We start from the raw sequence: 13,922 nt of genomic DNA on the forward strand, positions 1-13,922 counted from the left end.
GTTATTCATGAAGTGGTAAGTAAAATCATAAGCATCACCCAAACCACCATTATCATTATGGATGTTAGCACAGAAACACAAGGCTGGGAGATGTCCAGAAAGTGAGTAGAGCCCATTTCAATGCCTGTACAAAAAGAAGGCTTTGGTGGCAATACAACCCAGTGTAGAGAACCTGTCGTCCTCAAGAACCAACCCAAATAAGATAACCAAATCCATAAGATCAGTAACTTATCAGAGAACGTAGGGACAATGGGCCTTCTGTCAACTTCCTATTCTGGCTACCAACTTAATGTTAAAATTTGCATTTTTGTTGATTAATTCATGAATATAATTCTGTGCTCCTAGCATTTGCATATTAGGTAAATGAGGTTTTTATCACCATTGGGTAGGTATGGGCAATGTGCTCAGGGGTCTTCTCAACAGAACTGAATTTTCAGAAAATTCTACATCTGAGCCATCTGGGCCAAGAATAGGAAGGAGGAAGTTTATAGAAATAATCATCATCCCACCCCCAACCATATTCACACACTATATTACTTAAATTTTACAATAAAATGATGAGGTGGGCAGCATATTTTTAATTTAAAAATGAAGAAAATGGGTCAAAGGGAACTCACTTCTCTGAGCTCATGTCATCAGTAAGAATGTGAACTCAGGTAGGCTAGCTTCAAATGTGTGCTTTTCTGTTACCTTCATACTTCCTTTGAAATCTAGACATATCCTTCATAAATGATGTATATTGTGTTGCACAAATAATTTTTTGGAACTTCTGTCTGAAGCTCATGATTTTGTTTCTGTGTAGAACAAAGGACAGATAAAGTGACAAGGAATAGAGATGAAATGAGGAGGGCTACTTCATTAAGATTCTTTGTTGGGCAATAGGAAGACTCCCAAGAGTTTGGAAGTGTCCAAAGGTATCTATCTGATCCCAGAGGTGATAGAGAGGTGCACACTCATCGGAGATGATGCCCACTTCTTAGGGACAACAGAGTGGAGGTGCATTCTCATGGGTTGTGACTTGGTGTGCCTTTTCAGGTGGGCAGAGTCACACCTCTAGGGCCACCTGGGAGACTGTTCACTCCAGACTCTTTCCAGGGAATCTAGTGGCAGAACCTCATGGGTGCGGAGTCCCAAACAACTCCACCCCATGTCCCTCGCTCTCCTCCCCTCTGAGTAATGGGAAGAGCCATTTGGGGTTGTGATGCTCCTGTCTTCTTTGAAGCCATCTGATGAAACTCTGATTTTACCAACCACTAGCACTCAGGAGGAATCTGGTGTGACACAAGCTGAATGGAATAATTTTATGGGTTGAGGGGACTCTTTGGAAGCAACTAACTAGCATATTTTGGAGGAAAAAATTAGCTGAAGCATGGGGAAGGGAAACTATGCTGTATGCCAACCCCCACCCACCAATAAGGGTATAAAAGGACTACGGAGGATGGAGAGACTCAAACCTCACCACATCTAGCTATATTAGCTTACTTGCTCTCCATCACCTCTCCCTGCACCATGCCTTACAACTGCTGCCTGCCCAACCTGAGCTGCCGCTCCACCTGCTCCTCCCGGCCCTGCGTGCCCCCCAGCTGCCATACCTGCACCCTGCCTGGGGCCTGCAACATCCCCGCCAATGTGGGCAACTGTGGCTGGTTCTGCGAGGGCTCCTTCAATGGCAGCGAGAAGGAGACCATGCAGTTCCTGAACGACCGCCTGGCCAGCTACCTGGAGAAGGTCCGTCAACTGGAGCGGGAGAACGTGGAGCTGGAGAGCCGCATCCGGGAGTGGTGCCAGCAGCAGGTGCCTTTCGTGTGTCCCAGCTACCAGTCCTACTTCCGGACCATCGAGGAGCTGCAGCAGAAGGTGAGGGGGTGCCATGTGAGGCTGCAATAGCAGCCGACTGTCCTTGAACAATAAGATGTTCTCAAGTTCAAGTGGCCCTCACAGTAGAATCTTGTTTTCAGATCCTGTGTGCCAAGTCTGAGAACACCAGGCTGGTGGTGCAGATCGACAATGCCAAGTTGGCCTCTGATGACTTCAGAACCAAGTATGTTGAGACTCTCAGGCTAGGTGACATCTAAGATCCCTATGGCTCTTACATGGTCTCCTGTGACTAATACTTCCTGGAAGGGAGGAGGCAGCCATTTCACCCTTTTCATTTTTCTTCTCAAGCCTGGCCTTATATAAAACCATTTTCAAATAAGAATCCAGATTCATATACTGCATGCTCTTCAGTCAATATGGTCTTTCCAGAAGGCCCCCCTAAGCTCCCAAATTCAGAGACTGACATGAACTATTCTTGGGGAATGGATCGGTTCTTTGGGAATGGTGGTATATTAACCAACAAAATTTAGAGGAGAATGAGAGACTCCATTTCATGAATCCCTATGGGCAACTTCTGGTGTTAGGGTGAGTCAGGGGCCGCTCCAGTCTGTGTGGAGCTTTAGAGAGACAGGAAAGAAAAGAAGCAGAGAACTGTATTATCTCAAAGAGATGGAGACCAACCTATCCACACAAAACACAGTACAAGGGGATGGGATTCTTTCCTGCCTCATCCTCCCAACCTGATGTGTGTAGGTACCAAACAGAGCTGAGCTTGAGGCAGCTTGTGGAGTCAGACATCAATGGCCTGCGCCGGATCCTGGATGAGCTGACCCTGTGCAAGTCTGACCTGGAGGCCCAGGTGGAGTCCCTGAGGGAGGAGCTGCTGAGCCTCAAGAGGAACCACGAGGAGGTGAGAGGAAAAGGGGAAAATAAAAGTAATCTTTAGAGCCAAGCCTTTAGCATCGGCAAGTGGGAGGCAATTACCATCAAGCTTCTTGGGCTGGGATCCTTCTCTGAAGAACTCAAGATCAGCCAGAGAATGATCATGCTATATCCATAGCATGGAATGAGGTGGGGTCCTTATTCTCAAGCAGCTGGATGAGGATTGGGCTGGTGTTGGAGCTGCTGAAGAAGGGCACTCATTTATTGGGCCCTGCTCTCTTCTTGTCACTATTAATTTCTAAATTTGGTGGTAGAGATGGAGGAAAAAAGAAGTAAGACATGCACCCTCTTTTCAATGAGCTCCCAGTCTAGCCTGGGGAGATGCCACGTAAAGACAATGATATAATACAGGCAGAGGAAAAGAAGTACTATATAAGATGTACAAGCAGTATATTCAGGGAATAATCCAGTCTACCTGGAAAGAGATAAGGAATTCTTCTCAGAGGCATGTCATGGGAAGAAAGAAGATTTCACATTTGGGTGTTTCAATCTGGGGGAAAATGCTGAGCAAAGACAAAGAAGTGGTAGAGCAGGTATACTGGGTTTGGCCCATGAGTTGATATGGCTGGGTATGTATTACCTATAGAGATGTGATGGAAAATGAGGTAGGACCTGCACTTGCCAGGGGGTTTGGACTTACTCTTATTGGAAATGTGAGCTTCTTTCAGGTTTTGGGGAAAGAAATTGATGTGATCCCTTTTTGGGTTTATTCCTACATCATATCTGTGCCAGTCTTGGGGAATGATCAGGATATTCCCTTCAGTGCATTTTTGTCAGGGTTGTACTCACTTTCCTACAATAGGAAGATAGACAGCAAATCCATTTCTGTGGCTCATTTATTTCTCTTCTTCCATTAGGAAGTCAACACCCTGCGCTGCCAGATTGGAGACCGCCTCAACGTGGAGGTGGATGCTGCCCCCACAGTGGACCTGAACCGTGTGCTCAACGAGACCAGGAGTCAGTATGAGGCCCTGGTGGAGACCAACCGCAGGGACGTGGAGGAATGGTTCACCACCCAGGTGGGCATCTCAGCACGTGGCCACTGAGGGCCCTTGGCCCCTTGGGGCCCTTGAGGCAGGGTCTGACCCTGTCCTCTCCCCTGTGCTGTTTCAGACTGAGGAGCTGAACAAGCAGGTCGTGTCCAGCTCGGAGCAGCTGCAGTCCTGCCAGGCAGAGATCATCGAGCTGAGACGCACGGTCAATGCCTTGGAGATTGAGCTCCAGGCCCAGCACAACCTGGTGGGTGTTGTTCAGGGTAATGCCCATGCTCTCCTGAACCCGTGAAGCCTGTGACTTCTCTGGAACCCCATGGAGAAGCCCCCTGGGGAGTGGCTCTGTGACATTCTTTGTCTTCCTCACACAGAGGGACTCCCTGGAGAACACGCTGACAGAGACTGAGGCGCGCTACAGCTCTCAGCTGAACCAGGTGCAGTGCATGATCACCAACGTGGAGTCCCAGCTTGCTGAGATCAGGTGTGACCTGGAGCGGCAGAACCAGGAGTACCAGGTGCTGCTGGATGTCAAGGCCCGGCTGGAGTGTGAGATCAACACGTACCGGGGTCTGCTGGAGAGCGAGGACTGCAAGTGAGTGGGAGACAAAGAACTCTGGAAAACATGTGGTGGGACTACAAGACATTGTGGGCATATACATGTGGTCCACATTTTCAACTCACAAAACAACATGCAATTATAGAAGAGTCCACTAGGTGACAGTTAAGCAGATATTGAAGGTCAAAGATGAAGGGCATACATCCCTGCCTCAGGGAGCTAAGGATGGAGAAGTGGTGGTGGAGAGAGTGTTATGACAATAATTTCTGGGTAAGGTGGATTGTGTTGGCTCCATGAAATCTAAGGAGCATATTTTTCAAAAGGACAGTTTTCCACCTTAGCACATGGTATTCTGGGATGGGGAGAAGGATTTGGTAACAATAAAATTTGATTCCAACTATCATCAACCACTGAAAATTCATGGGTGTAATTCATAGGGCTCTCTCCACAACCATCCTCAATCCATTCTAAATCTCTGTGTCCTCCCAGGCTCCCCTGCAACCCATGTGCCACCACCAATGCTTGCGGCAATTCCTGTGGATGCTGTGGCAACTCTCAAACACGTTGCTCTTAAATAAGAACTTGCATCCTCTTTGAAGACGACAATGAAGCTATTCAGATCAAGCACAGGAAAGGTCCTTGGGTCTTGCCTTTGCTGGAGCTCAGCTGCCAATTAGAAACCTAGACATGCCAAATATATTTCTAGACATGGAAATTCTTTCCAGATTCAACAAGAAAAGACACACATCATCAACTTCTAATGTCTGGAAAATCCCTTCCTGTTGAAGTTTGAGTGTCTTTGTTTCTAAAGATGTACAGCTCCCTGTAATCCAAGCTCCAGGGTTTACTTTTAGGGCATTTTCTGTATGTATTGTGTTTTCTGCTTTTCTAGCTTCTTTGGTATTCTCTGGAATACAAGGAAGCTACTTCATATACTTCCCAATAAACTTTATTTCTCTGGCATAGCAAATTTGTTTCTCATTCATATTTATGCACTGTAAAGTATCTATCGTGGCTGTTTCCTAAAAATACCCCTTTGTTAAGATGAAATGGGTTAAATGATTGACACCAGCCATTATGTTCCAGGAAAATACTGAAGGGGAAGGGAGCCTGTCATCCTAGGAGGCTCCTACCAAGGGGAGACCATGCAGAAACCTGGCCTCCAACACTCATGCCCATCTTGCCTTGGCTGCAATGTCCTTGGCAATACTAAGTGTCACCTCAAACCTCACTGCTGCCTCTCATGGTGACCCTCATCACCAGGGGTTGATTCTCTGCTTCCCTTTCTCCCAAACTGCCTAAAGGCTGACTTCTGTAGAAACTACTCTTAAAGAGCAGCTGCCCTCTCCCCTTTCAACTTGTCTTCTATATCTAAATGAAGTATAGAAGCCTGGCTTTCCCTCAAAAATGTACCTTCAATGATTTACATAAATCCACACATTCTGGGTTTTTATTTATTTATTTATTCATTTATGTATTATTATTTTTTAATTGGAGTTAATTTGCCAACATATAACATATCACCCAGTGCTCATCCCGTCAAGTACCCCCCTCAGTGCCTGTCACCCAGTCACCTCAACCACCCGCCCACCTCCCTTTCCACTACCCCATATTCATTTCCCAGAGTTAGGAGTCTCTCATGATCTGTCATCCTCACTATTTTATATTCTCCAAATGAATGAGACCATATAATGTTTGTCCTTCTCCGATTGACTTATTTCACTCAGCATAATACCCTCCGGGTGCATCCACATCGAAGCAAATGGTGGGTATTTGTCATTTCTAATGGCTTAGTAATATTCCATTGTATACATAGACCACATATTCTTTATCCATTCATCTTTCGATAGACACTGAGGCTCCTTCCATAGTTTGGCTATTGTGGACATTGCTGCTATAAACTTTGGGGTGCAGGTGTCCCGGTGTTTCACTGCATCTGTATCTTTGGGGTAAATCTCCAGCAGTGCAATTGCTGGGTCGTAGGGCAGATCTATTTTTAACTCTTTGAGGAACCTCCACACAGTTTTCCAGAGTGGCTGCACCAGTTCACATTCCCACCAACAGTGCAAGAGGGTTCCCCTTTCTCCACATCCTCTCCAACATTTTTGGTTTCCTGCCTTGTTAATTTTCCCCATTCTCACTAGTGTGTGGTGGTATCTCGTGGTTTTGATTTGTATTTCCCTGAGGGCCAGTGATGCGGAGCATTTTCTCATGTGCTTGTTGGCCATGTCTATATCTTCCTCTGAGATTTCTGTCCATGTCTTTTACCCATTTCATGATTGGATTGTTTGTTTCTTTGCTGTTGAGTTTAATAAGTTCTTTATAGATCTTGGAAACTAGCCCTTTATCTGATACGTCATTTGCAAATATCTTCTCCCATTCTGTAGGTTGTTTTTAGTTTTGTTGATGGTATCTTTTGCTGTGCAAAAGCTTCTTATCTTGATGAAGTCCCACTAGTTCATTTTTGCTTTTGTTTCTCTTGCCTTCATGGATGTATCTTGCAAGAAGTTACTGTGGCCGAGTTCAAAAAGGGTGTTGCCTGTGTTCTCCTCTCGGATTTTGATGGAATCTTGTCTCACATTAAGATCTTTCATCCATTTTGAGTTTATTTTGTGCGTGGTGTGAGAATGCTCTAGTTTCATTCTTCTGCATGTGGATGTCCAATTTTCCCAGCACCATTTATTGAAGAGACTGTATTTCTTCCAGGGGACAGTCTTTCTTGTTTTGTCGAATATTAGTTGACCATAAAGTTGAGGGTCCACTTCTGGATTCTCTAGTCTGTTCCATTGATCTAGGTGTCTGTTTTTGTGCCAGTACCACACTGTCTTGATGACCACAGCTTTGTGGGTACAACCTGAAATCTGGCATTGTGATGCCCCCAGCTATGGTTTTCTTTTTTAATATTCCCCTGGCTATTTGGGGTCTTTTCTGATTCCACAAAAATCTTAAGATGATTTGTTCCAACTCTCTGAAGAAAGTCCATGGCATTTTGATAGGGATTGCATTAAATGTGTAAATTGCCCTAGGTATCATTGACATTTTCAGAATATTAATTCTTCCAATCCATGAGCATGGAATATTTTTCCATCTCTTTGTGTCTTCCTCAATTTTTTTCAGAAGTGTTCTGTAGTTTTTAGGGTAGAGATCCTTTACCTCTTTGGTTAGGTTTATTCCTAGCTATGTTATGCTTTTGGGTGCAATGGGATTGACTCCTTAATTTCTCTTCAGTTTCATTGTTAGTGTATAGAATGCCACTGACCTCTGGGCATTGATTTTGTATTCGGCCACACTGCCAAATTGCTGTATGAGTTCTAGCAATCTTGGGGTGGAGGCTTTTGGGTTTTCTATGTAGAGTATCATGTCCTCTGTAAAGAGGGAGAGTTTAACTTCTTTGCCAATTTGAATGCCTTTTATTTCTTTTTGTTGCCTGACTGCTGAGACTAGGACTTCTAGTACTATGTTGAATAGCAATGGTTAGAGTGGACATCCTGGTCGTGTTCCTGATCTTATGGGAAAGGATCCCAGTGTTTCCCCCATTGAGAATATTTCCTGTGGGTTGTGTCCTCCTCAATTTCTTTCAGAAGTGTTCTGTAGTTTTTAGGATAGAGATCCTTTACCTCTTTGGTTGGGTTTATGCCTAGGTATCTTATGCTTTTGGGTGCAATTGTAAATGGGATTGACTCCTTAATTTCTCTTTCTTCAGTCTCATTGTTAGTGTATAGAAATTCCACTGATGTCTGGGCATAGATTTTTATCCTGCCACACTACCGAAATGCTTTATGAATTCTAGCAATCTTGTGGTGGAGTCTTTTGGGTTTTCTATGTAGAGTATCATGTCACTGCAAAGAGGGAGAGTTTGACTTCTTTGCCAATTTGAATGGCTTTTATTTCTTTTTGTTGCCTGACTGCTGAGACTCGGACTTCTAGTACTATGTTGAATAGCAGTGGTGAGAGTGGACATCCTGGTCATGTTCCTGATCTTATGGGAGAAGGATCCCAGTGTTTCCGCATTGAGAATAATATTTGCTGTGGGCTTTTCATACTGGCTTTTAAGAAGCTGAGGAATGTTCCCTCTATCCCTACACTCTGAGGAGTTTTGATCAGGAATGGATGCTGTATTTTGTCAAATGCTTTCTCTGCATCTATTGAGAGGATCATATGGTTCTTGTTTTTTCTCTTGTTGATATGATCTATCACATTGATTGCCTTACTGGTGTTGAACCAGCCTTGCATCCTGGGGATAAATCCTAATTGGTCATGGTGAATAATCTTAATGTACTGTTGGATCCTATTGGCTAGTATCTTGTTGAGAATTTTTGCATCCATGTTCATCAGGGATATTGGTCTCTAATTCTCCTTTTTGGTGGGGTTTTTGTCTGGTTTTGGAATTAAGGTGATGCTGGCCTCATAGAATGAGTTTCGAAGTATTCCATCTCTTTCTATCTTTCTGAACAGCTTTAGTAGAATAGGTATTGTTTATTCTTTAAACATTTGATAGAATTGCTTGGGAAGCCATCTGGCTCTGGACTTTTGTGTCTTGGGACGTTTTTGATGACTGCTTCAATTTCCTCCCTGGTTATTGGCCTGTTCAGATTCAGATTTTCTATTTCTTCCTGTTCCAGTTTTGATCATTTGTGGTTTTCCAGAAATGCATCCATTTCTTCTAGATTGCCTAATTTATTGGCCTATAGCTGCTCATAATATGTTTTAAAATTGTTTGTATTTCCTTGGTATTGGTTGTAGCCTCTCCTTTTTCATTCGTGATCTTATTAATTTGAGTCTTTTCTCTTTTGTTTTTAATAAGGCTGCCTAATGGTTTATCTATCTTATTAATTCTTTCAAAGAACCAACTCCTGGTTTTGTTTATCTGTTCCACAGTTCTTCTGGTCTCTATATCATTGAGTTCTGCTCGAATCTTTATTAACTCTCTTCTTCTGCTGGGTGTAGGTTTTATTTGCTGTTCTTTTTCCAGTTCCTTTAGGTGCAAGGTTAGTTTTTGTATTTCAGTTTTGTATTTCAGTTCTTTCCAGTTTTTTGAGGGATGCTTGTATTGCAATGTATTTCCCTCTCAAGACTGCTTTTGCTGTATCTCAAGGATTTTGAATGGTTGTATCTTCATTCTCATTAGTTTCCATGAATCATTTTAATTCTTCTCTAATTTCCTGGTTGACCCTTTCATCTTTTAGCAGGATGGTCTTTAAACTCCACGTGTTCGAATTTCTTCTAAATTTCTTCTTGTGATTTAGTTCTAGTTTCAAAGCATTACGGTCTGAAAATATGCAGGGGACAATCCCAGTCTTTTGATATCTGTTAAGACATGATTTGTGACCCAGTATGTGGCTATTCTGGAGAAAGTTCCATGTACACTTGAGAAGAATGTGTATTCAGTTGCGTTTGGACATGAAGTTCTGTAAATATCTGTGAAGTACATCTGGTCCAGAGTATCATTTAAAGCTCTTGTTTCTTTAGAGATATTGTGCTTAGAATATCTGTCATTTGCAGAAAGTGCCGTGTTGAAGTCTCCCAGGATTAGTGTATTATTATCTAAGTATGTCTTAACTTTGGTTATTAATAGATTGATGTACTTGGCAGCTCCCACATTAGGGGCATAAATATTCATGATTGTTAGGTCCTCTTGTTGGATAGACCCTTTAAGTATGATATAATGTCTTTCTTCATCTCTTACAACAGTCTTTGGGATAAACTTTATCTGATATGAGGATGGCTACCCCTGCTTTCTCTTGAGGACCATTTTTAAAAAGATTTTATTTATTCATTCATGAGAGACACAGAGAGAATGAGAAAGAGGCAGATACACAGGCAGAGGGAGAAGCATGCTCCATGCATGGAGCCTGACATGGGACTCGATCCTGGGTCTACAGGATCAGGCTCTGGGCCTAAGGCAGTGTTAAATGCTGAGCCACCCAGGTTGCCCTTGAGGACCATTTGAATGGTAAATGGTTCTCCAACCTCTTATTTTCAGGCTGTAGGTGTTCTTAGGTCTAAAATGAGTCTTGTAGATAGAAAATAGATGGGTCTTGCTTTTTTATCCAGTCTGAAACCCTGCACCTTTTGACGGTATCATTAAGCCTATTTACATTCAGAGTTACAATTGAAAGATATTAATTTAATGTCATCATAATACCTATTCAGTCCTTGTTTTTGTGGATTGTTTCTTTGGACTTCCTCTTTCTTTTACAGAGTTCCCCTTTATATTTCTTGCAGAGCTGGTGTGGTGGTCACATATTCTATCAGTTTCTGCCTATCTTGGAAGCTCTTTATCGCTCCTTCTATTCTGAATGAGAGCCTTGCTGGATAGAGTATTCCTGGCTGCATGTTCTTCTCATTTAGGACCCGGAATATATCCTGCCAGCCCTTTCTTGCTGCTAGGTCTCTGTAGAGAGGTCTTCTGTTAATCTAATATTTCTCCCCATATAAGTTAGGGATCTCTTGTCTCTTGCTGCTTGAAGGATCTTCTCTTTATCTTTGGAATTTGCAAGTTTCACTGTTAAATGTCGGGGTGTTGAATGGTTTTTATTGATTTTAGGGGGGATCTCTCTATCTCCTGGATCTGAATGCCTGTTTCCCTCCCCAAATTAGGAAAGTTGTCAGCTATGATTTGTTCAAATACACTTTCTGATCTTCTGTCCCTTTTGGCACCCTCTGGAACCCCAATTAAACATAGATTTTTCCTTCTGAGGCTGTCATTTATTTTCCTTAACCTTTCCTCTTGATCTTTTAATTGTTTTTCTCTTTTTTCCTCAGCTTCCTTCCGTGCCATCAACTTTTCTTCTAAGTCACTCATTTTTCTACCTCATTAACTCTCATCATTAGGACCTCCAGTTTGGATTGTATCTCATTTATTTGGTTTTTATTTTCAGCCTGCTTAGATCTAAATTCTGCAGTCATGAAGTCTCTTGGATCCTTTATGCTTTTTTCCAGAGCCACCAGTAGCTTTATAATTGTGCTTCTGGAAATGTGTGGGAAATATCAGAAAGGGAGACAGAACATAAAGACTCCTAACTCTGGGAAACGAACTAGGGGTGATGGAAGGGGAGGAGGGCGGGGGGTGGGGGTGAATGGGTGACGGGCACTGAGGGGGCACTTGACCGGATGAGCACTGGGTGTTATTCTGTATGTTGGTAAACTGAACACCAATAAAAAATAAATTTATTATTAAAAAAATAATTGTGCTTCTGAATTGGCTTTATGACATTGAATTGTAATCCAAATTCTGTAACTCTATGGGAGAGAGTACTATTTCTGATTCTTTCTTTTGTGATGAGTTCTTATTTCTAGTTATTTTGCTCAGTGCAGAGTGGCTAAAAACAAGTTGTGCTGGAAAAAGGAAGGAAAAAAAGAGAAAGAAAAAGGGGGTAAAACAACAAAAAGCAAAAGCAAAACAAAACAAAAACAAAAACAAAAGGAAAAACAAGGAGGGGTATCCTCTGATTCTATATACAGTAAGTCCCTCTACTTCCCCTGGAGCTTTCCAGAGCTGCTCTGTCAAGAATTTGCTCTTCCCCTGTCCTTCCAGCTGGTCTTTGTCAGGAGGGCCTGGGGTGCTGATTCTCAGGTGTGTGCACCTGGGGGAGCCGCCCCACCCCCTGCCAGGTGCTCGGCTCAGTGGGAGTTCTTTATCCTGTGAGGCCCCTGGTCCCTGGCAGCCCTGCTCCATCCCAGGCACAAGGTGACACAGGGAGGAACAACAAAACTGGCAGCGGCCAGTTCTGCAGCCCTGGAGTCAGCTCCCGCAGTAACTACCACAGTCTCCCAGTCTTCACGGGCCTGGATGCTCCGGGGGCGGGGGACACTCATCTGCACGGGGCTGGACCGCCCAGCAGCAGAGGGTCCTCTCTGTCCTGTGCCCTCCCCACCTCCGCCTGTCCCAAGGGGAGCAACGGATCCTGGGCTATGTCCTCTGGCGCCCTGGTCTCCAGGGCCTGTGCAGCTGGAATGGCGCTCCCAGGGCACGCAGCCCCCTCTGCGGTGCCTCTGCCTGAGCCGCGGCCAGAGCTGCTCCCGAGGTCCCTTTACGGTGTTTGGTCCGTGGTGTGTGGCTCGCTCTCCCCGGGGCGCACCTCCTCTGTTAATGACCCCAGGAACCTGGGGGCTCCACTGCTCCTCCTGGGATCGTGTCCGAGTTCCCTGGGAGCGCCTTTCCATCTGGGAAGATTTTTAAAGTTCCTACATCTCTGGGACTGGGTTTTCCTGTCCTGGAGGCTCTCACCCCGGCCTTAGCCTGGCTTCTTGCGGCGCCCTCCCCCCCCCCCCCCCCGCGCTGGATTATTTTTTTATTTAATTTTTTTCCATCTTCTTACCTTGGTAGAAGCGCGAACTCTTCTCACTGTATCATTCCAGCTGCTCTCTCTTTAAATCTCAGGGCAAATTAGTAGGTTTTCAGGATGATTTGAAAGTTACCTAGGTAAGATGGTGGGGACAAGTGACTTGGGGAACCTACTCTTCCGCCATCTTGCCCTGCCCCCCCCATTATGGGTTATAACTCTTGTTTTATCTCCTATTACAGGTTCCCCAGCTCCCAATTAACCTGACTTCCCCTTTCTGTCCCAACCAGGGGATAGGCCTAGATCTTCTGCCATGTTTCTTTTTCTCCATCCCTGTTCAGGGAGGACTAGCTCCTCTATGCTGACGACCCCTGAAGTTCTCATTTTAACTCAAGTCCTGGGTCTTCAGTTGCACAAGACAGTTTGACTTGGTATTAGGTTGCCACATTACATTTAATTTGACTCCAACTTATCTTTGTCATTCTTGTTACCCACTTGTTATCCCCAACACTTTGTAATCCAAAGACCCTTTATTTTTTTCCCAAAGACCCTTTAAATGAAGGCAAGCACCTCTCCCCACCTCCCTCTTTTCAAGTTTGCTCTTTTCTTTAGGTCTTTGCTCCTATTTATAATGTTCTTCTATAACTAACTTCTATATCACTTTATTTTCTTTTTTTTAATAAGAATATTTTTTATTAAAAAAAGAATATTTTTTATTGGTGTTCAATTTACCAACATACAGAATAACACCCAGTGCTCATCCGGTCAAGTGCCCCCCTCAGTGCCCGTCACCCATTCACCCCCACCCCCCGCCCTCCTCCCCTTCCATCACCCCTAGTTCGTTTCCCAGAGTTAGGAGTCTTTATGTTCTGTCTCCCTTTCTGATATTTCCCACACATTTCTTCTCCCTTCCCTTCTATTCCCTTTCACTATTATTTATATTCCCCAAATGAATAAGAACACTTTATTTTCTATAATTTCAAGAAAGGCCAGTGTTCATTGTCTCCACCAACAGACATTAATCCTATTCCCTACTTGACTCATATCTAAATTATTAAAGCTCTCTATTTAATCAGCTACCATCTCAATTTTTCATTTGATTTGACACTATTTAACCTACACAACTGCAATCAACCATCTTCTGTGTGTGTCAATACTGTGTAGATGCTGAGAGCACATGGATAAGTGAGCCCCAGGCCTGGCCCACAGCATGTTCACAATCTAGAGTGAACAAGACAAGGAAGCAACCCTCATACAGACAAACAGCAGTGGGGCTCAAGAAGGGTGTAAATGAAAAATGATGAATTTCTGAAGTGTGAGAGAAAGACT

General features: G+C 43.8%; 1 protein-coding gene across 1 annotated transcript; it reads left to right on the forward strand.

The window, feature by feature from the left end:
* Positions 1 to 1,444: 1,444 nt before the first annotated feature.
* LOC129516226 (keratin, type I cuticular Ha1-like) lies at positions 1,445 to 5,278 on the forward strand. The gene is made up of 7 exons (XM_055335573.1): positions 1,445 to 1,857; positions 1,959 to 2,041; positions 2,572 to 2,728; positions 3,618 to 3,779; positions 3,874 to 3,999; positions 4,124 to 4,344; positions 4,798 to 5,278. The coding sequence occupies exons 1-7, from the start codon at positions 1,510 to 1,512 to the stop codon at positions 4,880 to 4,882; spliced, it is 1,182 nt and encodes a 393-aa protein (XP_055191548.1). The 5' UTR covers positions 1,445 to 1,509; the 3' UTR covers positions 4,883 to 5,278.
* Positions 5,279 to 13,922: the final 8,644 nt, after the last annotated feature.

This window comes from Nyctereutes procyonoides, unplaced genomic scaffold (assembly GCF_905146905.1).
Source record: "Nyctereutes procyonoides isolate TBG_1078 unplaced genomic scaffold, NYPRO_anot_genome, whole genome shotgun sequence".
NCBI classification, from domain to species: domain Eukaryota; kingdom Metazoa; phylum Chordata; class Mammalia; order Carnivora; family Canidae; genus Nyctereutes; species Nyctereutes procyonoides.